Source organism: Xenopus tropicalis, chromosome 3, assembly GCF_000004195.4.
Source record: "Xenopus tropicalis strain Nigerian chromosome 3, UCB_Xtro_10.0, whole genome shotgun sequence".
Lineage (NCBI taxonomy): Eukaryota > Metazoa > Chordata > Amphibia > Anura > Pipidae > Xenopus > Xenopus tropicalis.
Window position 1 is genome coordinate 4,728,823 of NC_030679.2, and position 26,576 is coordinate 4,755,398.

Here is a 26,576-nt window from a genome sequence, read left to right on the forward strand (position 1 = left end):
CCCGCCTGGGGCACCGTGGGGAACCCATTTCCAGGTGGGTATCACAGATGTTTCTCAGGAGGCTCATTGGAGTCGGGGACCTTCCCTGCAGTCGGAGGCCGGTAGATTTCCTCTTCTGCATTGGAGGCTCAGATGCCACTAATGGCCTCCTCCACAGTCAGAGGCTCATAGATGTCAGTAACGGCCTCCTCTGCAGTTGAGTGTTGGGGTCACTGACCCCCCTCATTTGAAACCTGGAGAGAGGCAGAAGTGGAAGGCAAATAATTAAAAATAATTTGTGGGAATGTGTCAGTCTCACATAAACCTGCACTGAGAGATCAGACTCCTGAAATAATAGGCTTAACTTTGGGGGAAATTCCTCTTTATATATTGGGGGGGGGGGGGGGGTGATAGAACAAAGTACCCCTGGGCACAGTCAGGCACCAATATGTTGCATTAATTCAATATCTGGTATTTCAAAGGCAGGAGTAGTAACTCCCCCGCCCCTCCACTCTTCCTTCCTGTAACCAGCAGTCGGATAAGTACAGAGAGTGAGCTCTGTATAAACAACCCCCACCCCACATCATTTGTTGTGCAACTGTGTGATGTAGAGATAGAATGGAATTTATTATGCAGGGAATAAAAACACTAATAAAGCCCTGAGGCACCGAAGGGAAAGGGACAGACACAGTGACAGTTACACATAACTATAAACCCAGTGAGAATGAGGGATGAATGGATATTGGGGAGTTGTATCAGGAGTCAGAACCAGCAGTGCAGGGAAGGGAAAGGGACAGACACAGTGACAGTTACACATAACTATAAACCCAGTGAGAATGAGGGATGAATGGATATTGGGGAGTTGTATCAGGAGTCAGAACCAGCAGTGCAGAGAAGGGAAAGGGACAGACACAGTGACAGTTACACATAACTATAAACCCAGTGAGAATGAGGAATGAATGGATATTGGGGAGTTGTATCAGGAGTCAGAACCAGCAGTGCAGGGAAGGGACAGACACAGTGACAGTTACACATAACTATAAACCCAGTGAGAATGAGGGATGAATGGATATTGGGGAGTTGTATCAGGAGTCAGAACCAGCAGTGCAGGGAAGGGAAAGGGACAGACACAGTGACAGTTACACATAACTATAAACCCAGTGAGAATGAGGAATGAATGGGTATTGGGGAGTTGTATCAGGAGTCAGAACCAGCAGTGCAGGGAAGGGAAAGGGACAGACACAGTGACAGTTACACATAACTATAAACCCAGTGAGAATGAGGGATGAATGGATATTGGGGAGTTGTATCAGGAGTCAGAACCAGCAGTGGCAGGGAAGGAAAGGGACAGACACAGTGACAGTTACACATAACTATAAACCCAGTGAGAATGAGGAATGAATGGATATTGGGGAGTTGTATCAGGAGTCAGAACCAGCAGTGCAGGGAAGGGAAAGGGACAGACACAGTGACAGTTACACATAACTATAAACCCAGTGAGAATGAGGAATGAATGGATATTGGGGAGTTGTATCAGGAGTCAGAACCAGCAGTGCAGGGAAGGGAAAGGGACAGGCACAGTATAAAGCTAACGCTTCCCTAGTTGGTTCTATCCCCGCCCACTCCCCGCCCCTTTAAGGAACTTTCCGGACGTCTAACTCGGCTCTTCCCAGCCCTGCCTTTCAATCCTGACTCCTCCCTTTACCCCGCCCATCTCTGGCAAACCCTCCTGCCTGACGGTGGGATAGGCCCTCCCATTCCTGGCTCCTCCCCCCTGCCTGGCTCAGAGTAGGTGGCGCCGCCCCCAGGGAAGCATGGCCGGTTGGGAGAGCGCTGAGAAGCCGCAGGAAGATGAAGGTTTCGCCCAGTTCTTGGCCCTGCACTTACCGGCACTCACCGCCTCCGGGGTCCCCCAGCTCTACTGGGCCGCCCTGCACCGCAAACTGCATGGGGAGGTACGGGAGTGATCCATGGGGCAGTGAGTGTTAGTAGAGGGGGGCAGTGAGTGTGAGTAGAGGGGGTTAGTGAGTGTGAGTAGAGGGGGTCAGTGAGTGTGAGTAGAGGTGGGCAGTGAGTGTGAGTAGAGGGGTCAGTGAGTGTGAGTAGAGGGGGTTAGTGAGTGTGAGTAGAGGGGTTAGTGAGTGTGAGTAGAGGGGGTTAGTGAGTGTGAGTAGAGGGGGTTAGTGAGTGTGAGTAGAGGGGGTTAGTGAGTGTGAGTAGAGGGGGTCAGTGAGTGTGAGTAGAGGGGGCAGTGAGTGTGAGTAGAGGGGGTCAGTGAGTGTGAGTAGAGGGGGTTAGTGAGTGTGAGTAGAGGGGGTTAGTGAGTGTGAGTAGAGGGGGTCAGTGAGTGTGAGTAGAGGGGGTTAGTGAGTGTGAGTAGAGGGGGTCAGTGAGTGTGAGTAGAGGGGGCAGTGAGTGTGAGTAGAGGGGGTCAGTGAGTGTGAGTAGAGGGGGTTAGTGAGTGTGAGTAAAGGGGGTTAGTGAGTGTGAGTAGAGGGGGCAGTGAGTGTGAGTAGAGGGGGTCAGTGAGTGTGAGTAGAGGGGGTCAGTGAGTGTGAGTAGAGGGGGTCAGTGAGTGGGAGTAGAGGGGGGCAGTGAGTGTGAGTAGAGGGGGGCAGTGAGTGTGAGTAGAGGGGGGCAGTGAGTGTGAGTAGAGGGGGGCAGTGAGTGTGAGTAGAGGGGGGCAGTGAGTGTGAGTAGAGGGGGTCAGTGAGTGTGAGTAGAGGGGGGCAGTGAGTGGGAGTAGAGGGGGGCAGTGAGTGTGAGCAGAGGGGTCTGTGAGTGTGAGTAGAGGGGGTTAGTGAGTGTGAGTAGAGGGGGTTAGTGAGTGTGAGTAGAGGGGGGCAGTGAGTGTGAGTAAAGGGGGTTAGTGAGTGTGAGTAGAGGGGGCAGTGAGTGTGAGTAGAGGGGGTCAGTGAGTGTGAGTAGAGGTGGGCAGTGAGTGTGAGTAGAGGGGGTCAGTGAGTGTGAGTAGAGGTGGGCAGTGAGTGTGAGTAGAGGGGGTCAGTGAGTGGGAGTAGAGGGGGGCAGTGAGTGTGAGCAGAGGGGTCTGTGAGTGTGAGTAGAGGGGTAGTAGTGGGCATTGAGTGTGAGCAGAGGGGGTCAGTGAGTGTGAGTAGAGAGGTAGTAGTGGGCATTGAGTGTGAGCAGAGGGGGTCAGTGAGTGGGAGTAGAGGGGTAGTAGTGGGCATTGAGTGTGAGCAGAGGGGATCAGTGAGTGTGAGTAGAGGGGTAGTAGTGGGCATTGAGTGTGAGCAGAGGGGGTCAGTGAGTGTGAGTAGAGAGGTAGTAGTGGGCATTGAGTGTGAGCAGAGGGGGTCAGTGAGTGTGAGTAGAGAGGTAGTAGAGGGCAGTGAGTGTGAGTAGAGGGCAGTGAGTGTGAGTAGAGGGGTAGTAGAGGGCAGTGAGTGTGAGTAGAGGGCAGTGAGTGTGAGTAGAGGGGTAGTAGAGGGCAGTGAGTGTGAGTAGAGGGGTAGTAGAGGGCAGTGAGTGTGAGTAGAGGGCAGTGAGTGTGAGTAGAGGGGTAGTAGAGGGCAGTGAGTGTGAGTAGAGGGCAGTGAGTGTGAGTAGAGGGCAGTGAGTGTGATTAGAGGGGTAGTAGAGGGCAGTGAGTGTGAGTAGAGGGCAGTGAGTGTGAGTAGACAAACCTCACTGGCCCCTGCCATTGGCCTTATGCTGGGGTATAGCCAGCAGGGGGATATCCCTTTAACACTGGGGGATGCTGGGAGATGTAGTGAGTTGGGGCCACAGTAGAAGCACTGGGCCAAAGAGCTGACTGGGGGCCCATTAAATATATGTCTCACCTACAGCCGTGTAACCATTGCTGAACTACAACTCCCAGAATCCCCGGCAGACGGTGCATGCTGGGAACTAGTGAGTTATTGTACAAACATATATTGTGTGTCTGTGCCGCACTGTGAATTCTGACTTCTGAAACAATGTAGCAGGAGCAGCTGATTAACAGACCTGTGTCGGAGTCGGAACCAGCGGTGCATGTGCATTGTTAGTTTATAGTTCTGCAGAATCAGAGCCACAGGGCGGGGCCGGCTCCCCTCTCGCAGTGTAAGGGTTAATCCCTCCTGTGGGGCAGAGGGAGTTGGTACCGGGGGGGGCACAGCCGCACTCAGTGCCAATAGACAAGGCCGGGCACGTCTGCACTTATCCATTTGCTTCTCAGGTGCCCGGGCGTGGCCCCCCAACCCTGCTGCCCCGCCTCCCCCAGCCCTGCTGCCCCGCCTCCCCCAGCCCTGCTGCCCCGCCTCCCCCAGCCCTGCTGCCCCGCCTCCCCCTGTATCATTATTCCCCTGTATCCCTGGCTGTGTGGGTATTGCCCTGAACCCGCCCTGCTGTGGTATAATGCCCATTATGTACAATGGCCTCCCCTCCCCTATATCCCCCCATTGTATGGCCTCCCCTATATCCCCCCATTGTATGGCTTCCCCCTCCCCTATATCCCCCCATTGTATGGCTTCCCCCTCCCCTATATCCCCCCCATTGTATGGCTTCCCCCTCCCCTATATCTCCCCATTGTATGGCTTCCCCCCTCCCCTATATCCCCCCATTGTATGGCTTCCCCCTCCCCTATATCTCCCCATTGTATGGCTTCCCCCTCCCCTATATCCCCCCATTGTATGGCCTCCCCTATATCCCCCCATTGTATGGCTTCCCCCTCCCCTATATCTCCCCATTGTATGGCTTCCCCCTCCCCTATATCCCCCCATTGTATGGCCTCCCCTATATCCCCCCATTGTATGGCTTCCCCCTCCCCTATATCCCCCCATTGTATGGCCTCCCTTATATCCCCCCATTGTATGGCTTCCCCCTCCCCTATATCCCCCCATTGTATGGCTTCCCCCTCCCCTATATCCCCCATTGTATGGCCTCCCCTATATCCCCCCATTGTATGGCTTCCCCCTCCCCTATATCCCCCCATTGTATGGCTTCCCCCTCCCCTATATCCCCCCATTGTATGGCCTCCCCTATATCCCCCCATTGTATGGCCTCCCCTATATCCCCCATTGTATGGCCTCCCTGCCTTCATTCCCCCCTTCCCCCCTTGTTGGCCTCCCCATATCCCCCCATTGTATGGCCTCCCCCCCTATATCCCCCCATTGTATGGCCTCCCCCTCCCCTATATCCCCCCATTGTATGGCCTCCCCTATATCCCCATTGTATGGCCTCCCTGCCTTCCCCTCCCCTATATCCCCCCATTGTATGGCCTCCCCTATAATCCCCCATTGTATGGCCTCCCTGCCTTCATTCCCCTCCCCTATATCCCCCCATTGTATGCCTCCCCTATATCCCCCCATTGTATGGCCTCCCTCCTTCATTCCCCTCCCCTATATCCCCCCATTGTATGGCCTCCCCTCCCCTATATCCCCCCATTGTATGGTCCCCTATATCCCCCATTGTATGGCCTCCCTGCCTTCATTCCCCTCCCCTATATCCCCCCATTGTATGGCTTCCCCCTCCCCTATATCCCCCCATTGTATGGCCTCCCCTATATCCCCCCATTGTATGGCTTCCCCCTCCCTATATCCCCCCATTGTATGGCTTCCCCCTCCCCTATATCCCCCCATTGTATGGCCTCCCCTATATCCCCCATTGTATGGCCTCCCCTATATCCCCCCATTGTATTGGCCCCCTTTCCCCCCCTATATCCCCCATTGTATGGCCTCCCTATATCCCCCCATTGTATGGCCTCCCCCTCCCCTATATCCCCCCATTGTATGGCCTCCCCCTCCCCTATATCCCCCCATGTGTATGGCCTCCCCTATATCCCCCATTGTATGGCCTCCCTGCCTTCATTCCCCTCCCCTATATCCCCCATTGTATGGCCTCCCCTATATCCCCGCCATTGTATGGGCCTCCCTGCCTTCATTCCCCTCCCCTATATCCCCCCATTGTATGGCCTCCCCCTCCCCTATATCCCCCCATTGTATGGCCTCCCCTATATCCCCCCATTGTATGGCCTCCCTGCCTCGGGGTTCACCTTTTTGCCCTCTGTTACCCCCAGGTGTTTGATGCGGGGGAGATGTTTGGGATCACGTACGTGGAGGAAGCAGAGGAGGAAGATGAGGAGGAGGAGGAGCTACAGGAGCAGGAAATGAAGAAGCCAAATCCCGGCACTGACCCGCGTTCTAAAGTGATTGTGACCCATGAGGGGGGGCTCAGAGCATCCAATCCCAACAGGTGGGTCTGGCCACGCCCCTTTCCTTTATTCATACAGTGGGATTGAGCAGAAAACTAAAGGGGAAACAAACCCTTTGCTGCTCTAACCCCGCCCCTTCCCTTCCAGCATCTTCCTGATTGACCATGCCTGGACCTACCGTGTGGATCACGCGCGGCAGCAGCTCCTGCAGGTCCCCGGCCTCTTCCACCGTATGGCCAATCTCATTGGGCTCCCATTCCATGGGGAGGTGCCGGATGAAGGCATGGTGGAGGCGGTGCTTCAGGAAATGTGGAAATACAACCAGACCTACCAGCTTTCCCATGGGGTAAGTAAACTTCCCCTTATGCCACTCTTACTTTAGCCCCTCCCACTTGCCAAGAGAACGTCCCTTTGAGCAGTGCTGTCCAGGTTTACCTCCCACAGGCAGAGTATGGCACACACAGGCAGCATAGAGCAGGCAGAGTATGGCACACAGGCAGGGTAGGGCAGGCAGAGTATGGCACACACAGGCAGGGTAGGGCAGGCAGAGTATGGCACACACAGGCAGCATAGAGCAGGCAGAGTATGGCACACACAGGCAGGGTAGGGCAGGCAGAGTATGGCACACACAGGCAGCATAGAGCAGGCAGAGTATGGCACACACAGGCAGCATAGGGCAGGCAGAGTATGGCACACACAGGCAGCGTAGGGCAGGCAGAGTATGGAACACACTGGCAGGGTAGGGCAGGCAGAGTATGGCACACATAGGCAGCATTGGGCAGGCAGAGTATGGCACACACAGACAGCATAGGGCAGGCAGAGTATGGCACACACAGGCAGGGTAGGGCAGGCAGAGTATGGCACACATATGCAGCATAGGGCAGGCAGAGTATGGAACACACTGGCAGGGTAGGGCAGGCAGAGTATGGCACACACAGGCAGGGTAAGGCAGGCAGAGTATGGCACACATATGCAGCATAGGGCAGGCAGAGTATGGCACACACAGGCAGGGTAGGGCAGGCAGAGTATGGCACACACAGGCAGGGTAAGGCAGGCAGAGTATGGCACACACAGGCAGGGTAGGGCAGGCAGAGTATGGCACACACAGGCAGGGTAAGGCAGGCAGAGTATGGCACACATATGCAGCATAGGGCAGGCAGAGTATGGAACACACTGGCAGGGTAGGGCAGGCAGAGTATGGCACACACAGGCAGGGTAGGGCAGGCAGAGTATGGCACACACAGGCAGCATAGGGCAGGCAGAGTATGGCACACACAGGCAGCATAGGGCCGCAAGTAGGGCTGCCCCATCATCCAGCTTTGTTTACTATTTATGACCTTGTCTCAGCTGATTGGTTACTTTGGGTTTTTCTATCGTCCATGCAGTCGGCAGAGGAGAAGGTTCCGGTCTGGTACATTATGGATGAGTTCGGATCTCAGATCCAGCACTCGGACGAACCAACGTTTTGCACTGCTCCCTTGTTCTACTTCCCTCAGCAGATCGCCTTCACCGTCCTGTGGCCCCTAAGGGACCTGGAAAATGGAGGTACCAGGGTACTGGAGATTAGTACAAGAACTCACCAGTAGTGTGTGTATGCTCCACTGCGGGGCGCTGTGCTAGAGATGCCAACGTTTGCCTGCTGGGGGTGCTGTGCTAGAGATGCCAACGTTTGCCTGCTGGGGGCGCTGTGTTATAGATACCAACGTTTGCCTGCTGGGGGCGCTGTGTTAGAGATGCCAACGTTTGCCTGCTGGGGGCGCTGTGTTAGGGATACCAACGTTTGCCTGCTGGGGGTGCTGTGTTAGGGATGCCAACGTTTGCCTGCTGGGGGCGCTGTGTTAGGGATACCAACGTTGCCTGCTGGGGGCGCTGTGTTAGGGATACCAACGTTTGCCTGCTGGGGGTGCTGTGTTAGGGATGCCAACGTTTGCCTGCTGGGGGCGCTGTGTTAGGGATGCCAACGTTTGCCTGCTGGGGGCGCTGTGTTAGGGATACCAACGTTTGCCTGCTGGGGGCGCTGTGTTAGGGATACCAACGTTTGCCTGCTGGGGGCACTGTGTTAGGGATGCCAACGTTTGCCTGCTGGGGGCGCTGTGTTAGGGATACCAACGTTTGCCTGCTGGGGGCGCTGTGTTATAGATACCAACGTTTGCCTGCTGGGGGCGCTGTGTTAGAGATACCAACGTTTGCCTGCTGGGGGCGCTGTGTTAGAGATACCAACGTTTGCCTGCTGGGGGCGCTGTGTTAGAGATACCAACGTTTGCCTGCTGGGGGCGCTGTGTTAGAGATACCAACGTTTGCCTGCTGGGGGCGCTGTGTTAGAGATGCCAACGTTTGCCTGCTGGGGTGCTGTGTTAGAGATACCAACGTTTGCCTGCTGGGGGCGCTGTGTTAGAGATACCAACGTTTGCCTGCTGGGGGCTGTGTTAGAGATACCAACGTTTGCCTGCTGGGGGCGCTGTGTTAGAGATACCAACGTTTGCCTGCTGGGGGCGCTGTGTTAGAGATGCCAACGTTTGCCTGCTGGGGGCGCTGTGTTAGAGATGCCAACGTTTGCCTGCTGGGGGCGCTGTGTTAGAGATGCCAACGTTTGCCTGCTGGGGGCGCTGTGTTAGAGATGCCAACGTTTGCCTGCTGGGGGCGCTGTGTTAGAGATGCCAACGTTTGCCTGCTGGGGGCGCTGTGTAGAGATACCAACGTTTGCCTGCTGGGGGCGCTGTGTTATAGATACCAACGTTTGCCTGCTGGGGGCGCTGTGTTATAGATACCAACGTTTGCCTGCTGGGGGCGCTGTGCTAGAGATGCCAACGTTTGCCTGCTGGGGGCGCTGTGCTAGAGATACCAACGTTTGCCTGCTGGGGGCGCTGTGTTATAGATACCAACGTTTGCCTGCTGGGGGCGCTGTGTTATAGATACCAACGTTTGCCTGCTGGGGGCGCTGTGTTATAGATACCAACGTTTGCCTGCTGGGGGCACTGTGTTAGGGATACCAACGTTTGCCTGCTCGGGGCGCTGTGTTAGAGATACCAACGTTTGCCTGCTGGGGGCGCTGTGTTAGAGATGCCAAGGTTTGCCTGCTGGGGGCGCTTTGTTAGAGATACCAACGTTTGCCTGCTGGGGGCGCTGTGTTAGAGATACCAACGTTTGCCTGCTGGGGGCGCTGTGTTAGAGATACCAACGTTTGCCTGCTGGGGGCGCTGTGTTAGAGATGCCAACGTTTGCCTGCTGGGGGCGCTGTGTTAGAGATGCCAAGGTTTGCCTGCTGGGGCGCTTTGTTAGAGATACCAACGTTTGCCTGCTGGGGGCGCTGTGTTAGAGATACCAACGTTTGCCTGCTGGGGGCGCAGTGTTAGAGATGCCAACGTTTCTGCCTCTCCAGAGGAGGTTACGCGGGATTTCGCCTACGGGGAGCCCGACCCGCTGATACGGAACTGCCTGTTGCACCCTTGGAGACCCGTTGACATCACTCACATTGGGTGCCACACCCCGGAGCCGCCGGCCAGTTATTATGAGGTGAGGGCCCCCCCCCCCCATATGAGTGTATAGTGAGCTCTCTGGTGCCCCCCGCTGGCAGTGCCACACTCCATGCAACGCTGGGAACACCCTCTGGTTCATCATGGGATCATGGGAAATTCACAGCGGTTGCATGGGGAATCCTGGCTGCTATGAATTGCAGCAGTGTCATAAAGTGAAGACCTGAGCTGTTTTTGCCCCGTAGGCCATCTTTGCTGAGAATAAAGAGTCGCTGCCAGTTCCCATTACGCCGGCCTCGCCCACCCAGGACAAAGTACTCAAGTAAGGGGGGGGTAACAGGAGGGTGGGGCTGGGGTTCGATTCCCGCCGGGGAAGGATAAATATCGGGGTGTCTCTGCACAGGGTACACACAGACATGCAGCAGGTACTGGGGGGGCTCACACATCCCCGGTTCCAGTTTACGGATGACGAGAAAGAAGCCGACGTCCTGTTCAAGTTCTCCCACATCAAGGATTACAAGTAAGCTCCGCCCCTCCTGTCTCAGCCCCGCCCCCCTTTGGCACTAACATTGCTACACTTGCTTTCATCCTGCTCCGCCCCTGTCAGAGATGGGCGGGTCTAGTATGTAAAGGCTTAATCAGGTTGGAAGAGTCGGCTGAGCTGGCAGATAGAGTTGACAGTTATAGGGAAGGGCTTGGGATGCTCACATGACCACTGGCCAATCAGGTTGCCTCCCTAACAGGGCGCTAAGCACGGAGAGGCCCCACCTTCTGCTCAATCAGTTCCCCTGTGAGAACCTCCTCACCGTTAAGGATTGTTTGGCCTCGGTGTCGCGTCGGGCCGGGGGTCCAAGATGGCTGCCGCAGACCTTTAACCTACGCACGGAGCTGCCGCAGTTCATCAGTTACTTCAAGCAACGCGAGCAACGGTAAGTTATTGTCTAACCCACCGTAATGTTAAATGGTTGCTAGGGTAAGCGACGCCTAGCAACAAGATTGCAACCATAGCACGACAATAACCAGGTGCTTGTGTTTCATTTCTCTACAGCGGCGACGACAATCACTGGATCTGCAAACCATGGAACCTGGCGCGGGGCCTTGATACCCACGTAACCACCAACCTCTCCTACATTATACGGCAGAGGGAAAGCACCCCCAAGGTTTGGCCTGTTCCCCCCCATTGTAAGCAGCAGTCCTGCCCTGCTTTATGGCTGAGATTCTAGCTATCTGTATAACAGAGCATTCTGTCACAGTGGCACAGATCCTATCTGATCCCCCCCATTGTAAGCAGCAGTCCTGCCCTGCTTTATGGCTGAGATTCTAGCTATCTGTATAACAGAGCATTCTGTCACAGTGGCACAGATCCTATCTGATCCCCCCATTGTAAGCAGCAGTCCTGCCCTGCTTTATGGCTGAGATTCTAGCTATCTGTATAACAGAGCATTCTGTCACAGTGGCACAGATCCTATCTGATCCCCCCATTGTAAGCAGCAGTCCTGCCCTGCTTTATGGCTGAGATTCTAGCTATCTGTATAACAGAGCATTCTGTCACAGTGGCACAGATCCTATCTGATCCCCCCCCCCATTGTAAGCAGCAGTCCTGCCCTGCTTTATGGCTGAGATTCTAGCTATCTGTATAACAGAGCATTCTGTCACAGTGGCACAGATCCTATCCCCCCATTGTAAGCAGCAGTCCTGCCCTGCTTTATGGCTGAGATTCTAGCTATCTGTATAACAGAGCATTCTGTCACAGTGGCACAGATCCTATCTGATCCCCCCATTGTAAGCAGCAGTCCTGCCCTGCTTTATGGCTGAGATTCTAGCTATCTGTATAACAGAGCATTCTGTCACAGTGGCACAGATCCTATCCCCCCATTGTAAGCAGCAGTCCTGCCCTGCTTTATGGCTGAGATTCTAGCTATCTGTATAACAGAGCATTCTGTCACAGTGGCACAGATCCTATCCCCCCATTGTAAGCAGCAGTCCTGCCCTGCTTTATGGCTGAGATTCTAGCTATCTGTATAACAGAGCATTCTGTCACAGTGGCACAGATCCTATCTGATCCCCCCCATTGTAAGCAGCAGTCCTGCCCTGCTTTATGGCTGAGATTCTTTTCTATGTCGGTCCATATACAGGTGGTGTGTAAGTACATCGAGGATCCGGTTCTTTTCCATCGGGATGATGTCGGGTTGGTGAAGTTTGATATTCGCTATGTGGTTCTGCTGCGCTCGGTGCAGCCCCTGAGACTTTACGCTTATGACGTCTTCTGGCTCCGCTTTGCCAATAGGTGAACGTCCTGTTTCTTGGGTTTCTGGGTATAAAACTCTCCCGGTTCTGTTCTGACCCAAATTTCCTTTCTCCCCCACAGGCCGTTTGCGCTGGACGAGCTGGATAATTATGAGAAGCATTTCACAGTAATGAATTACACCCCCGGTGTTGAGCTGAAACAGGTGGGGACCCCTAGGGGTGATGGGCAGATAATCAGTTCCCCCTGATCCCCCAGAACTGCCCCGGGGTGCCACCATCTGGGTGTAAATCTTTGTCTGTGTTTCAGGTTCACTGTGACGAGTTTATCACCCTGTTTGAGAAGCAGAACCCCGAGATCCAGTGGAGCAGCATACAGGTAAGCGCCGGCCCACCCCCCATTGGATAGGGACCTTAGATTGTAAGCTCACTGGGGCAGGGGCTGATGGGAATGGGATAGGGACCTTAGATTGTAAGCTCACTGGGGCAGGGACTGATGGGAATGGGATAGGGACCTTAGATTGTAAGCTCACTGGGGCAGGGGCTGATGGGAATGGGATAGGGACCTTAGATTGTAAGCTCACTGGGGCAGGGACTGATGGGAATGTGGTAGGGACCTTAGATTGTAAGCTCACTGGGGCAGGGACTGATGGGAATGGGATAGGGACCTTAGATTGTAAGCTCACTGGGGCAGGGGCTGATGGGAATGGGATAGGGACCTTAGATTGTAAGCTCACTGGGGCAGGGACTGATGGGAATGTGGTAGGGACCTTAGATTGTAAGCTCACTGGGGCAGGGACTGATGGGAATGGGATAGGGACCTTAGATTGTAAGCTCACTGGGGCAGAGACTGATGGGAATGGGATAGGGACCTTAGATTGTAAGCTCACTGGGGCAGGGACTGATGGGAATGGGATAGGGACATTAGATTGTAAGCTCACTGGGGCAGGGACTGATGGGAATGGGATAGGGACCTTAGATTGTAAGCTCACTGGGGCAGGGACTGATGGGAATGGGATAGGGACCTTAGATTGTAAGCTCACGGGGGCAGGGACTGATGGGAATGGGATAGGGACCTTAGATTGTAAGCTCACGGGGGCAGGGGCTGATGGGAATGGGATAGGGATCTTAGATTGTAAGCTCACGGGGGCAGGGGCTGATGGGAATGGGATAGGGATCTTAGATTGTAAGCTCACTGGGGCAGGGGCTGATGGGAGTGATGTGCAGTATATGTTGGCGCTATATAGATGACTAATAGTAACTTCCTGTCTGGTTGGCTCCTCCCCCAGGCGGAGCTGTTCAAGTGCTTCCGAGAGTTATTCGAAGCAGCTGCGTCCAAACCCGCCCCCTACGGAATCTGCAATTACCCCTCGTCCCGGGCAATGTACGCCATCGACCTGATGCTGAAATGGGAAACTGACACTGAAGGTAAATAAAGTGTCTCTGATTCTAATGTAGGGGGGGCTGGGGGGGGCCCATTACTGTATATGGAGCATAAAAACACGATTGGTGGGGGGGGTCACTTAGTAACCCATAGCAACCAATCAGGGATTTGCTTTTAGGGAAAGATGGTGCCTATAGTAACTGGATGATAAAGACTAATCCCTGATTGGTTGCTATGGGTATCTACCCAGGTGCAAATCTGCCCAGTCTTTATTAATTACCCCCAGGGTCAGTCTCATACTGAGTATTAATGCCCCATTGCTGGGAATGGGGGGGGGGGGGGGGGGAAACTGAGAGGCCTTGGTGCCTCTGTAGGATGGAAAGTACAGTAAGTGGGGTACCCTATAAACAGACACCTACAGGGGATGCTGGGAGTTGTAGCTGCTGACCCCCTAAATCCTTATTCATCTCCTTTCAGGGAAGCGGGTGATGCAGCCACAGATCCTGGAGGTCAACTTTAACCCCGACTGCGCCAGGGCCTGCAAGTACCACCCCAGCTTCTTCAACGACGTCTTCAGCACTCTCTTCCTGGGAGAGACAGCCGGCTGTCACGTGACCCCCATTCTCTAAGCCGAGTGCAACGCAATAATATTCCCCCCCATGCTTGGGAACATGGATTTATACTGCAGTGCCCCCCCCCCCTCCCCTATGGGCTTAGTACTAGGGTCACGTGTCTTGCTATAGCAAGCTGTGATTGGCTGGCAAAGGCTTAGGCTTCCTGGCTGCAGCTTGAGGGTTGGGCAACGGTTTGCTGAGGATTCTGGGAGATGTAGGATTAAAGCAATAGACTCACGGTTGATGCAATCAATAGACTGTACACAAAGCTGCTTCCCCCCCCCCCCAGGTCTTAGTCACATATATATATATATATATATAATACAGTATATATTCAGGTAATGGGCACTGCTTCCCCCAATGTATTTGGGCAGAATACTGAGTACGTCCCCCCATTTCTATTGGGGAGCAAGTTGTTTTTTTTCATTGCACCCCAAACCAATTGAGGAAGAGTTAATGTTACCCCGCAGGGTTTGGTGGGTTCCATTCTGTCCCTTTTCATCCGCTACTTGGTACAGTCCGGCCAATAAAACCAAAACGATAGAATCACATGGGTGTGCTGTGTATTAAGCTCCGCCCTCGGTTAATCTGCAGGGAGGGGCCAGTCCTGAGTTGCCACAGAAGGGGCAATGGTACCGGTCTCTGAAGCTGCTGATGAAATGAATTGAAATCAACATCGCCACCTGGTGGCAGCAGCTGGTAATGTTCCGTCTCTGCTTAGAAACTGGAGCGAGTCATGTGACGTTTCAGCCCAATAACATTTTCCTTTCACAGCTCAGTGGGACCCAGACTGTAATAAATGAAAAATGTCTGATGTGGGCGGGGCTAAAGTGATTTTCCTTCCCATGAGCACCCCTTGTGTGACTCTCTAGAACCAGTAGCTGTGTCCTTATGCAACGGTGATTGGTTGGTGCCGGGTAACTAAACCATTTCTGGGTTAAAGGGTAACTGTCACCCTAAAAAGTCTTATGCATTTTCCATCTAGGTGATATCTAGGAAGTGCTGAATGGAAAGTGAAAATAATCTTAATTAAAAATCTGAGCTGTCAATCATGTATTGCCTGCTCCGCCTCTATGCCGCAGGGTATGGATGATTTCATTAAAAAAAAAATGGGGATTGGGGTGTTCTAGATCGGGGAACCGCCCCTATAAGCTGCATCCAATGATAAACACTATGGGAAAAGAGCTTTTCATTTTCTGGGTTTTATTGAATGAAATGTCGGCGGAATGATCCAACAGTGACAGTGGCGCCGCCGTACATTCAGCGTTGTACAGCCGACTGCTGGGTTTCCTTCATACAAACAGAGACCCCCCCTCGCTGGCGGGAATGGTTCCTACTCGCTCTTGTCCTTGTTGTCCCTCCAGAAGCGGTAGTTGAGGGCAGAGGCCAAGGTGAGCCACGCCAGGTAGGGGAGCATCAGATACGCCGCAGGCCGGCTGATAGGGAACCAAGATGCGGTTGTGGCGGCGGCGGCGGCCCCCCAGAGGAGAAGTATATGAACCAGTCCCTGGGGGGAAAAGTAGATACAATTATATGAAAGGCCACTGATATAATATACATGGGGGGGGAGTTGAGATTAAAAGGGGCATCATGCAGTTGGTATAACCCAGCCACAGTGCTCCCTTAGTTTCCATCATACCCCCCCCTCCCCCACCTGCTCTTCTACCTGCCTGGGAGGAGGGCAGGGACACTTGGTGGCTATCTACCCTGCATTAATAGAAAATGTTTCATTTAGCTACAGCCCCCTGCTGGTTAGAACCAGGAACTGCAGCTGACCCTAACATACTTTTTAATAATTTTTAAGTCAAACCCTAAGCAGCCGGGGCTGGATGGGGGCAGCAGGGGCAGGGCACGGGGGCTGGATGGGGGCAGCAGGGGCAGGGCACGGGGGCTGGATGGGGGCAGCAGGGGCAGGGCACGGGGGCTGGATGGGGGCAGCAGGGGCTGGATGGGGGCAGCAGGGGCAGGATGGGGGCAGCAGGGGCAGGTTAGAACCAGGAACTGCAACTGATCCTAACAGATTGAGGCAGCAGGGGCTGGATGGAGGCAGCAGGGGCAGGGGCTGGTAGGGGGCAGCAGGGGCAGGGGCTGGATGGAGGCAGCAGGGGCAGGGGCTGGTAGGGGGCAGCAGGGGCAGGGGCTGGATGGAGGCAGCAGGGGCTGGATGGAGGCGGCAGGGGCTGGATGGAGGCGGCAGGGGCAGGATGGAGGCGGCAGGGGCTGGATGGAGGCGGCAGGGGCAGGATGGAGGCGGCAGGGGCTGGATGGAGGCGGCAGGGGCAGGGGCTGGTAGGGGGCGGCAGGGGCTGGATGGAGGCGGCAGGGGCAGGATGGAGGCGGCAGGGGCAGGATGGAGGCGGCAGGGGCTGGATGGAGGCGGCAGGGGCAGGGGCTGGTAGGGGGCGGCAGGGGCTGGATGGAGGCGGCAGGGGCAGGATGGAGGCGGCAGGGGCAGGATGGAGGCGGCAGGGGCTGGATGGAGGCGGCAGGGGCAGGATGGAGGCGGCAGGGGCTGGATGGAGGCGGCAGGGGCAGGGGCTGGTAGGGGGCGGCAGGGGCTGGTAGGGGGCGGCAGGGGCTGGTAGGGGGGGGCAGGGGCTGGTAGGAGGGGCAGGGGCTGGTAGGGGGCAGCAGGGGCTGGTAGGAGGGGCAGGGGCTGGTAGGGGGCAGCAGGGGCTGGTAGGAGGGGCAGGGGCTGGTAGGGGGCAGCAGGGGCTGGTAGGAGGGGCAGGGGCAGGTAGGGGGCAGCAGGGGCAGGGGCAGGGGCTGGTAGGAGGCAGGGAACACTTCTCACCCAATGGCTGCTCATTGGTTGCCAACCTAAGATAAGGCCGGGCTTCAGGCCACGCTGGGGGCTTTATTAAACAGCAGCCATAGAGCATGGTGGGGGAGGGGATTGGGAAAGGGTAAATGCACCTACCCAGCCGATCTTGTGGGCCCCAAAGACTATGGGAGTCCATGCCCAGACGAGTGCCAGCTGGCTGGCGTAGAGTCCGAGAGGCACCACGGCATTCTCATTCAGCCCTCCCAGTTCCTTGTAGATCAGGTAGGAGCCATAGCTACGGGGGGGGACACATTGTTTCATTTGCACCCCAAATCCATCATATTCACATATAAATACCCCCCATATGTATGTACATAGTGCTGGGCACACAGTAAGCTCCACTTACCCCATGGAGGTAAATAACGTGCCCCACACAGGGCCAAACATCCAGTTGGGGGGGCACCAGGAGGGTTTCACCAGGGTCTTGAACCAGGTCTCGACCTCTCTCTCCGTTATGAACCGCGCGGCGATGGCGCCCACCTGGGGGAAGAGGGTGAGGCCGATGGCGGGGGCCCAGGAAGGCATTCTGGGAAGGAAGGCTGGAAGGAAAGACTGACCCCATTAGGATGGGGGGGGGGTTACTATTTCAAAAGAAGTAAGAGTAGAGTTAGCTTGGCCTTTAAAGCAACTGATGTGCATTTCTGAACACAAAGGCTGATAAATGACAGTAAAATCAAAATAAGGGGCAATAATGGGGGCTATTTAACATGAAAATGTGCCAGATATATATATGTGAAGGAATACAACTCCCAGCATGCCCTGCCAGCCCAGCAGAGTAGGAGATAGGGATACAGGGCTGCACCCAGGGGGCGGGGTTATGTAACCAGGCAGTTGCATAAGCAGCAGTCATATCTCTCTTACTGGCACTGCTGGGGTTAACAAGCCTGGCCCCCACTTTACCCCACTTTACCCCGCTGCACCCCCCAGCACTCACCTTGGCTGCAGAACTGACTGAACTGTAACAGGTCCTGCCAGGAACTTGCAGCGCAGCCTGATGGGGGGGCGTGGTCGGCCCGTGTAACTATTGGGGAAGGGGCGGGGCTACGGATCCAGCGGTCGCTCCTCGCCCGGATTAGGAAGAGGTGGGCGGCGGCCATATTGGAAATGGGCAAATTGAGGAGCTCATTCAGTAACCCACAGCAACCAATCAGGCATTTGCTTTTAGGGAGAGATGGTGCCTATAGCAGCTGGATGATAAAGGCTAATGCCTGATTGGTTGCTATAGGTTACTGCCCAGGTGCAAATCTGCCCAGTCTGTATTAATAACCCCCAGTGCATTCTCATACTGAGTATTAATGCCCCATTGCTGGGAATGGAAGGGGGGGGGGGATGGGGAAACTGGGAGGCCTTGGTGCCTGTGTAGGATGGGAAGTACAATAAGTGGGGTACAGTATGCCCTCACCCCTATAGACACAGCCTGGGGCACTTGCAGGGGATGCTGGGAGTTGTAGCTGCTGACCCCCTAAATCCTTATTCATCTCCTTTCAGGGAAGCGGGTGATGCAGCCACAGATCCTGGAGGTCAACTTTAACCCCGACTGCGCCAGGGCCTGCAAGTACCACCCCAGCTTCTTCAACGACGTCTTCAGCACTCTCTTCCTGGGAGAGACAGCCGGCTGTCACGTGACCCCCATTCTCTAAGCCGAGTGCAACGCAATAATATTCCCCCCCATGCTTGGGAACATGGATTTATACTGCAGTGCCCCCCCCCCCCCCCCTACACCTATGGGCTTAGTACTAGGGTTACGTGTCTTCTATCGCAAGCTGTGATTGGCTGGCAAAGGCTTAGGCTTCCTGGCTGCAGCTTGAGGGTTGGGCAACAGTTTGCTGAGGATTCTGGGAGGATTCTGAGGATTCAGTCTTATAAGGGAGGTCTTATTTTGTCGCGCTGCTTAGAAACTAGAGCAAGTCATGTGACGTTTCTCTAGTCGGATCTAAGCAGCCCAATATTAATGTTAGCAAGGTGGGTACTAAACCATTTCTGGGTTAAAGGGTAACTGTCACCCTAAAAAGTCTAATGCATTTTCCATCTAGATGATATCTAGCAAGTGCTGAATGGAAAGTGAAAGTAATTAAAATCTGAGCTGTCAATCATATATTGCCTGCCCGTAGGCATAGAGGCGGGCCAGGCAATATATGATTGACAGCTCAGATTTTTAAATACATTTATAATGGGTTTATAAAATAAAATTTGGATTTCAGTTGTTTTTTTTTATACAGGTTTGTGTGTGGGTGACAGGTCCCCTTTAAGTAGTTCAGTAGCTATCTGGTTGCTAGGGTGTTATATACCCTAGCAACCAGAAAAAGGCCTCGAATGAGAGATGGCAATATCAACTGGAGAGAGGGGGTTCATAGCAAAGGAATAATAAGAAAATTGTAGCCTCACAGAGTGATCGTTTTTGGCCTTCGGGGTCAGTGACCCCCATTTGAAAGTTAGAAAGAGGCAAATAATAAATACTATGGGAAAGAGCATTTCCTTTTCTGGATTTTATTTAAACGCCGGCGGAATGATCCAACAGTGACAGTGGTGCTGCCGTACATTCAGCGTTGTACAGCCGACTGCTGGGTTTCCTTCATACAAACAGCCCTGTAACAAGCCTATTATATAAAACTATGTAACGATATGATACAGGCAATAAACAGACCCTAGAGACCCCCCCCCCTCGCTGGCGGGAATGGTTCCTACTCGCTCTTGTCCTTGTTGTCCCTCCAGATGCGGTAGTTGAGGGCAGAGGCCAAGGTGAGCCACGCCAGGTAGGGGAGCATCAGATACGCCGCCGGCCGGCTGATAGGGTACCAGGATATCGTTGTGGCAGCGGCGGCCCCACAGAGGAGAAGTAGATCAACCAGTCCCTGGGGAGAAAAGTAGATACGATTATATGAAACCCACTGATATAATATGCATGGGGGGGGTTTAGAATAAAAGGGGCAGTCGTGTATTTTTCAAATAGTAACATAGTAAGTTGGGTTGAAAAAAGACACACATCCATCAAGTTCAACCATAATGCCTATATATAACCTGCCTAACTACTATTTGATCCAGAGGAAGGCAAAAAACCCCATCTGAAGCCTCTCTAATTTGCCGCAGAGGGGAAAAAATTCCTTCCTGACTCCAAGATGGCAATCGGACCAGTCCCTGGATCAACTAGTACTAAGAGCTATCTCCCATACCCCTGTATTCCCTCACTTGTACTGAGAGCTATCCCCCCTATCCCTGTATTCCCTCACTTGTACTGAGAGCTATCTCCCCTACCCCTGTATTCCCTCACTTGTACTGAGAGCTATCTCCCCTACCCCTGTATTCCCTCACTTGTACTGAGAGCTATCTCCCATAACCCTGTATTCCCTCACTTGTACTGAGAGCTATCCCCCCCTACCCCTGTATTCCCTCACTTGTACTGAGAGCTATCTCCCCTACCCCTGTATTCCCTCACTTGTACTGAGAGCTATCTCCCATAACCCTGTATTCCCTCACTTGTACTGAGAGCTATCTCCCCTACCCCTGTATTCCCTCACTTGTACTGAGAGCTATCTCCCCTACCCCTGTATTCCCTCACTTGTACTGAGAGCTATCTCCCATACCCCTGTATTCCCTCACTTGTACTGAGAGCTATCTCCCATACCCCTGTATTCCCTCACTTGTACTGAGAGCTATCTCCCCTACCCCTGTATTCCCTACTTGTACTGAGAGCTATCTCCCATAACCCTGTATTCCCTCACTTGTACTGAGAGCTATCCCCCCCTACCCCTGTATTCCCTCACTTGTACTGAGAGCTATCTCCCCTACCCCTGTATTCCCTCACTTGTACTGAGAGCTATCTCCATAACCCTGTATTCCCTCACTTGTACTGAGAGCTATCTCCCCTACCCCTGTATTCCCTCACTTGTACTGAGAGCTATCTCCCATACCCCTGTATTCCCTCACTTGTACTGAGAGCTATCCCCCCTACCTGTATTCCCTCACTTGTATGAGAGCTATCTCCCCTACCCTGTATTCCCTCACTTGTACTGAGAGCTATCTCCCCTACCCCTGTATTCCCTCACTTGTACTGAGAGCTATCTCCCCTACCCCTGTATTCCCTCACTTGTACTGAGAGCTATCTCCCCTACCCCTGTATTCCCTCACTTGTACTGAGAGCTATCCCCCCTACCCCTGTATTCCCTCACTTGTACTGAGAGCTATCTCCCATACCCCTGTATTCCCTCACTTGTACTGAGAGCTATCTCCCCAACCCCTGGTATTCCCTCACTTGTACTGAGAGCTATCTCCCCTACCCCTGTATTCCCTCACTTGTACTGAGAGCTATCTCCCCTACCCCTGTATCCCTCACTCTGTACTGAGAGCTATCTCCCCTACCCCTGTATTCCCTCACTTGTACTGAGAGCTATCTTCCCCTACCCCCTGTATTCCCTCACTTGTTACTGAGAGCTATTCTCCCCTACCCCTGTATTCCCTCACTTGTACTGAGAGCTATCTCCCCTACCCCTGTATTCCCTCACTTGGTACTGAGAGCTATCTCCCCTACCCCTGTATTCCCTCACTTGTACTGAGAGCTATCCCCCCTACCCTGTATTCCCCCACTTGGTACTGAGAGCTATCTCCCATAACCCTGTATTCCCTCATTGTACTGAGAGCTATCCCCCCTACCCCTGTATTCCCTCACTTGTACTGAGAGCTATCTCCCCTACCCTGTATTCCCTCACTTGTACTGAGAGCTATCTCCCATAACCCTGTATTCCCTCACTTGTACTGAGAGCTATCTCCCATAACCCTGTATTCCCTCACTTGTACTGAGAGCTATCTCCCATAACCCTGTATTCCCTCACTTGTACTGAGAGCTACCCCCCCTACCCCTGTATTCCCTCACTTGTACTGAGAGCTATCCCCCCTACCCCTGTATTCCCTCACTTGTACTGAGAGCTATCTCCCATAACCCTGTATTCCCTCACTTGTACTGAGAGCTATCTCCCATACCCCTGTATTCCCTCACTTGTACTGAGAGCTATCTCCCCTACCCCTGTATTCCCTCACTTGTACTGAGAGCTATCCCCCTACCCCTGTATTCCCTCACTTGTACTGAGAGCTATCTCCCATACCCCTGTATTCCCTCACTTGTACTGAGAGCTATCTCCCCTACCCCTGTATTCCCTCACTTGTACTGAGAGCTATCTCCCCTACCCCTGTATTCCCTCACTTGCTAAGAATCCATCCAGCCCCTATATAAAGCTATATAATGTATCAGCCAGTACGACTGATTCGGGGAGGAATTCCAGAACTTCACAGCTCTCACAGTAAAAAAACCTTTCCGAATATTTAATAGGTTCCCTGAACTATCCCCCCTCCCTCCCATCATGCAGATGGTATAATCCAGCCACACTATTCACTTGTTTTCCATCATACCCCCCCCCCCCCCCACCTGCTCTTCTACCTGCCTGGGAGGAGGGCAGGGACACTTGGTGGCTTGATTTATAGAATGTTTAATTTAGCTACAGCCCCCTACTGGTTAGAACCAGGAACTGCAGCTGATCCTAACATACTTTTTAAAATTTTTTAAAGACAAACCCTAAGCAGCCGGGGCTGGATGGGGGCAGCGTGCAGGGGCTGGGCGGAGCAGGTTGCAGAGCCAGCGAGGAGGCAGCAGGGGCAGGGTGCAGGGGCAGGGTGCAGGGTGCAGGGGCTGGGTGGAGCAGCAGGGGCAGGGTGCAGGGGCAGGGTGCAGGGGCAAGGTGCAGGGGCAGGGTGCAGGGGCAGGGTGCAGGGTGCAGGGTGCAGGGGCTGGGTGGAGCAGCAGGGGCAGGGTGCAGGGGCTGGGTGGAGCAGCAGGTGCAGGGGCTGGGTGGAGCAGCAGGGGCAGGACAGAGCAGCAAGGAGCAGGTTGCAGAGCCAGCGAGGAAGCAGCAGGGACAAGGGGCAGTGACTGGATGGAGGCAGCAGGGGCTGGGGTGGAGCAGCAAGGAACAGGTTGTACAGCCAGAGAGGAGGCAGCAGGGGCAGGGGCTTGATGGAGGCAGCAGGGGCAGGGGCTTGATGGAGGCAGCAGGGGCAGGGGCAGGATGGAGGCAGCAGGGGCAGGGGCTTGATGGAGGCGCAGGGGCAGGGGCTTGATGGAGGGCAGCAGGGGCAGGGGCTTGATGGAGGCAGCAGGGGCAGGGGCTTGATGGAGGCAGCAGGGGCAGGGGCTGATGGAGGCAAGCAGGGGCAGGGGCTGATGGAGGCGCAGGGGCAGGGCAGATGGAGGCAGCAGGGGCAGGGGCTTGATGGAGGCAGGCAGGGGCAGGGGCTTGATGAGGCAGCAGGGCAGGGCTTTGATGAGGCAGCAGGGGCAGGGGCTTGATGGAGGCAGCAGGGGCAGGGCTTTGATGGAGGCAGCAGGGGCAGGGGCTTGATGGAGCAGCAGGGGCAGGGGCTGGATGGAGGCAGCAGGGGCAGGGGCTGGATGGAGGCAGCAGGGGCAGGGGCTGGATGGAGGCAGCAGGGGCAGGATGGAGGCAGCAGGGGCAGGGGCTGGATGGAAGCAGCAGGGGCAGGGGCTGGATGGAAGCAGCAGGGCAGGAATGGAGGCAGCAGGGGCAGGGGCTGGATGGAGGCAGCGGGGCTGGATGGAAGCAGCAGAGGCAGGATGGAGGCAGCAGGGGCTGGATGGAAGCAGCAGGGGCAGGGGCTGGATGGAAGCAGCAGGGGCAGGGGCTGGATGAAGCAGCAGGGGCAGGATGGAGGCAGCAGGGGCTGGATGGAAGCAGCAGGGGCTGGATGGAAGCAGCAGGGGCAGGGGCAGGATGGAGGCAGCAGGGGCTGGATGGAAGCAGCAGGGGCAGGGGCTGGATGGAGGCAGCAGGGGCAGGGGCTGGATGGAGGCAGCAGGGGCAGGGGCTGGATGGAGGCAGCAGGGGCAGGGGCTGGATGGAGGCAGCAGGGGCAGGATGGAAGCAGCAGGGGCAGGATGGAGGCAGCAGGGGCAGGGGCTGGATGGAGGCAGCAGGGGCTGGATGGAGGCAGCAGGGGCTGGATGGAGGCAGCAGGGGCAGGGGCTGGATGGAGGCAGCAGGGGCAGGATGGAGGCAGCAGGGGCAGGGGCTGGATGGAGGCAGCAGGGGCTGGATGGAGGCAGCAGGGGCTGGATGGAGGCAGCAGGGGCTGGATGGAGGCAGGGAACACTTCTCACCCAATGGCTGCTCATTGGTTGCCAACCTAAGATAAGGCCTGGGGGCTTTATTAAACACAAGTCCATGGTGGGGGAGGGGACTGGGAAAGGGTAAATGCAGGGAGGCTGCAATGCTCAGGTAGAAGAGAACCTATGACAGTAGAGGGGAGCTGGGGTTCCATTATAGATACAGTCACACCTACCCAGCCGATCTTGTGGGCCCCAAAGAATATGGGAGTCCATGCCCAGTTGAGTGCCAGCTGGCTGGCGTAGAGTCCGAGAGGCACCACGGCATTCTCATTCAGCCCTCCCAGTTCCTTGTAGATCAGGTAGGAGCCATAGCTATGGGGGGGACACATTGTTTCATTTGCACCCCAAATCCATCATATTCACGTATAAATACCCCCCATATGTATGTAAGTTCCACTTACCCCATGGAGGTATATAATGTGGTCCACACAGGGCCAAACATCCAGTTGGGGGGGCGCCAGGAGGGTTTCACCAGGGTCGTGTACCAGGTTTTAACCTCTTGCCGCGTTATTAACCCCCCGGCGATGCCGCCCACGTGGGGGAGGATGGTGAGGCCGATGGCGGGGGCCCAGGAAGGCATTCTGGGAAGGAAAGCTGGAAGGAAAGACTAAATCCATTAGGATGGGGGGGGGGTGATAAATAAAAAATTAGTAGGTTCTACTCACAGTAACTGCCCCATTACTGACAGACCCGGGTACCTTTTTTTTTTTAGTACAAACAGAAGCAGCTACAAAGTTGCACAGGATTTCCACCTTCTGTCAAATGGGATTCTAGCTAAAAAAAAAAAAAGTTGCAGCGACTTTTGTAACCGTGAAGTTTCTGTTGCACAACAGTCTGGGGCTATGGAGCCGAGGGCGGCGGTGCCGTGCAGCAGAAGCCGTTTGACTGGAATTCCATTATCTGCTGGGGGTTATCCCCCCCCCCTACCCTGGTGTCTGTGTGCAACTCCCTGCACCTTTATCTCCCTTACACAACTGGTGGGCGGGGCCTGGGTGGCTGAATCCAGTCTGGGACAGGGGTGCGGAACCCACTACACCTTTGCTGACCCCCCCGGTATCTACTGGTTACACCCGGCTTATCTAAAATACAAGGACCCCCTCCCCCACCAATCCCACTGCGCTGCTTGTACCCACCAGGTACCTACAAACGGGGCAGACATTGGGAGAAGGACTTTTACTCTTTCAAAAGAAATAGGAGAGTTAACTTGGCCTTTAAAGCAATTGTTTTGAATACAAAGGCCAACTGATACATGACAGTAAAATCAAAATAACGGCCAACAATGGGGGCTATTTAACAACAGGTGCCAGATACACATGTAGGTCAAGGAATACAACTCCCAGCATGCCCTGCCAGCCCAGCAGAGTAGGATAAAGGGATATAGGGCTGCACCCAGGGGGCGGGGTTATGTAACCAGGCAGTTGCATAAGCAGCAGTCAAATCTCTCTTACTGCCCTGCCACTGGCACTGCTGGGGGTATCAGGGGGCTGAGGGGAGGGGGGGCTCTGTAGAATCAGCGCAACTGAAATGCATTAAATACAAAAAAAACACAGACTTTGATGGAAGTTACAGGTTTAGCCCCCCCTCCCTTTCCAATGCAAGTAGTGTTACCCCGCACCCCCATTCCTTAAATGGCCCCCACGTTACCCCCAAACCCCACAGCACTCACCTTGGCTGCAGAACTGACCGAACTGTAACAGGTCCTGCCAGGAACTTGCAGCGCAGGCTGGAGAGGGGCGGGGCGTAGTCAGGCCGTGTAACTATTGGTGAAGGGGCGGGGCTACGGATCCAGCGGTCGCTCCTCGCCTGGATTGGGAAGAGGTGGGCGGCGGCCATATTAGAAATGGGCAAATTGAGGTGTTTTTTGAATGGGGGAATGCGTCTAAATATGCAATATCTGTAGCAATGACTGGTAATATTATCCAGGTATATATTTTCACAGGCCCTCATCACCTTGGTAGGGTTTAATGGTGATGTTAAAATGAATTTAGGCACAAGTGAGTTTTACCCTACTGGGGGTAGTACCTAGAATATATGGGTACCACTGGGGTCATTTATAAACACTGGGCATATTTGCACCTGGGCAGTAACTCACGGCAACCAGTCATTTCATTGCTTTCAACCTGCAGCTGGTCGCTGATTGGTTGCTATGGGTTAAGGTCCCCCCCCCCCGTACACGGCCCGTGTAGGGGCAGAAACGAGGGGCCTGGCCCTACCGATATCTGGCATATCGATTGGGCAGGTTAAAAAATTTAGTCACATCGGGGACCGCATCAACAAGCCGTTGTGGTCCCCGATGTGACTAAATTTTTTAACCAAGTGCCCCATTGATGCCGATATATTGCCCAGGGCCAAACGATCGAATTAGCCTACATGCCCCCCGATATCGCCCACCCATAGGTGGAGATATCGGGTGAAGATCCGCTCTTCACGAATCTTAACGTGTATGGGGACCATTACTGCCCAAGAGCAAATTTATAAATGAGCCCCAGATACTGTGTACCCCCCCCCCAAGCACTTTATCACTCCATGATTGCTGGGAGCCCCCCCCCCCCCTTATTTATATAGCACCGACATATTGAGAGATTATATATTACCATTGTATTGGCTATATTACCCCCACCCCCCCCAGGGTTTGCCCTCCCATAGGGACAGGTACAAGAGCTGCCTTATGAAACACTCTGTATGTTACAAAACACTCACCTGTATTTATTTTCACAATCTCTCCCGCCATTGGAC

The 26,576-nt window shown here is 54.4% G+C and overlaps 3 protein-coding genes across 7 annotated transcripts; 1 reads left to right on the forward strand and 2 right to left on the reverse strand.

The window, feature by feature from the left end:
• The first annotated feature begins 1,680 nt into the window (after positions 1-1,680).
• On the forward strand, positions 1,681-14,818 carry ttll12 (tubulin tyrosine ligase like 12). Of its 2 annotated transcripts, XM_031898501.1 has the most exons (15): positions 1,681-1,934; positions 3,789-3,852; positions 5,996-6,171; positions 6,278-6,476; positions 7,516-7,675; positions 9,510-9,643; positions 9,849-9,925; positions 10,007-10,123; positions 10,347-10,532; positions 10,652-10,763; positions 11,739-11,890; positions 11,972-12,053; positions 12,158-12,226; positions 13,137-13,275; positions 13,709-14,818. In XM_031898501.1, exons 1-15 carry the CDS (start codon positions 1,831-1,833, stop codon positions 13,858-13,860), a joined length of 1,923 nt encoding a protein of 640 aa, XP_031754361.1. In that variant the 5' UTR covers positions 1,681-1,830; the 3' UTR covers positions 13,861-14,818. The 2 variants fall into 2 exon arrangements, with proteins under 2 accessions (XP_031754361.1, XP_031754362.1); XM_031898502.1 differs by lacking the exon at positions 3,789-3,852 and having other exon boundaries at positions 1,683-1,934.
• A 210-nt stretch (positions 14,819-15,028) lies between these two features.
• LOC116409676 (translocator protein-like) lies at positions 15,029-17,842 on the reverse strand. Of its 2 annotated transcripts, none has more exons than XM_031898503.1 (4): positions 17,604-17,842; positions 17,016-17,208; positions 16,766-16,904; positions 15,029-15,352 (listed from the first exon to the last, which is right to left on the reverse strand). In XM_031898503.1, the coding sequence occupies exons 1-4, from the start codon at positions 17,764-17,766 to the stop codon at positions 15,179-15,181; spliced, it is 669 nt and encodes a 222-aa protein (XP_031754363.1). In that variant the 5' UTR covers positions 17,767-17,842; the 3' UTR covers positions 15,029-15,178. The 2 variants fall into 2 exon arrangements, with proteins under 2 accessions (XP_031754363.1, XP_031754364.1); XM_031898504.1 differs by having other exon boundaries at positions 17,016-17,221; positions 17,604-17,685.
• A 1,298-nt stretch (positions 17,843-19,140) lies between these two features.
• On the reverse strand, positions 19,141-26,332 carry tspo (translocator protein). Of its 3 annotated transcripts, none has more exons than XM_031897609.1 (4): positions 25,507-26,332; positions 24,242-24,447; positions 24,014-24,152; positions 19,141-19,521 (listed from the first exon to the last, which is right to left on the reverse strand). In XM_031897609.1, exons 2-4 carry the CDS (start codon positions 24,418-24,420, stop codon positions 19,351-19,353), a joined length of 489 nt encoding a protein of 162 aa, XP_031753469.1. In that variant the 5' UTR covers positions 24,421-24,447; positions 25,507-26,332; the 3' UTR covers positions 19,141-19,350.
• Positions 26,333-26,576: the final 244 nt, after the last annotated feature.

Coding starts and splice junctions, on each gene's coding strand:
- ttll12 (XM_031898501.1), top strand. CDS start 1,831: ATGAAGGTTTCGCCCAGTTCTTGGCCCTGCACTTACCGGCACTCACCG. Junction 10,124..10,346: donor TCCCACATCAAGGATTACAA/GTAAGCTCCGCC, acceptor CCTCCCTAACAG/GGCGCTAAGCACGGAGAGGC. Junction 11,891..11,971: donor TGGCTCCGCTTTGCCAATAG/GTGAACGTCCTG, acceptor TCTCCCCCACAG/GCCGTTTGCGCTGGACGAGC.
- LOC116409676 (XM_031898503.1), bottom strand. CDS start 17,766: ATGGCCGCCGCCCACCTCTTCCTAATCCGGGCGAGGAGCGACCGCTGG. Junction 17,209..17,603: donor CAGTCAGTTCTGCAGCCAAG/GTGAGTGCTGGG, acceptor CTTTCCTTCCAG/CCTTCCTTCCCAGAATGCCT. Junction 16,905..17,015: donor ACGTTATTTACCTCCATGGG/GTAAGTGGAGCT, acceptor CCCCCCCCGTAG/CTATGGCTCCTACCTGATCT.
- tspo (XM_031897609.1), bottom strand. CDS start 24,420: ATGCCTTCCTGGGCCCCCGCCATCGGCCTCACCATCCTCCCCCACGTG. Junction 24,153..24,241: donor ACATTATATACCTCCATGGG/GTAAGTGGAACT, acceptor TCCCCCCCATAG/CTATGGCTCCTACCTGATCT. Junction 19,522..24,013: donor GGGCCCACAAGATCGGCTGG/GTAGGTGTGACT, acceptor TTTTCTCCCCAG/GGACTGGTTGATCTACTTCT.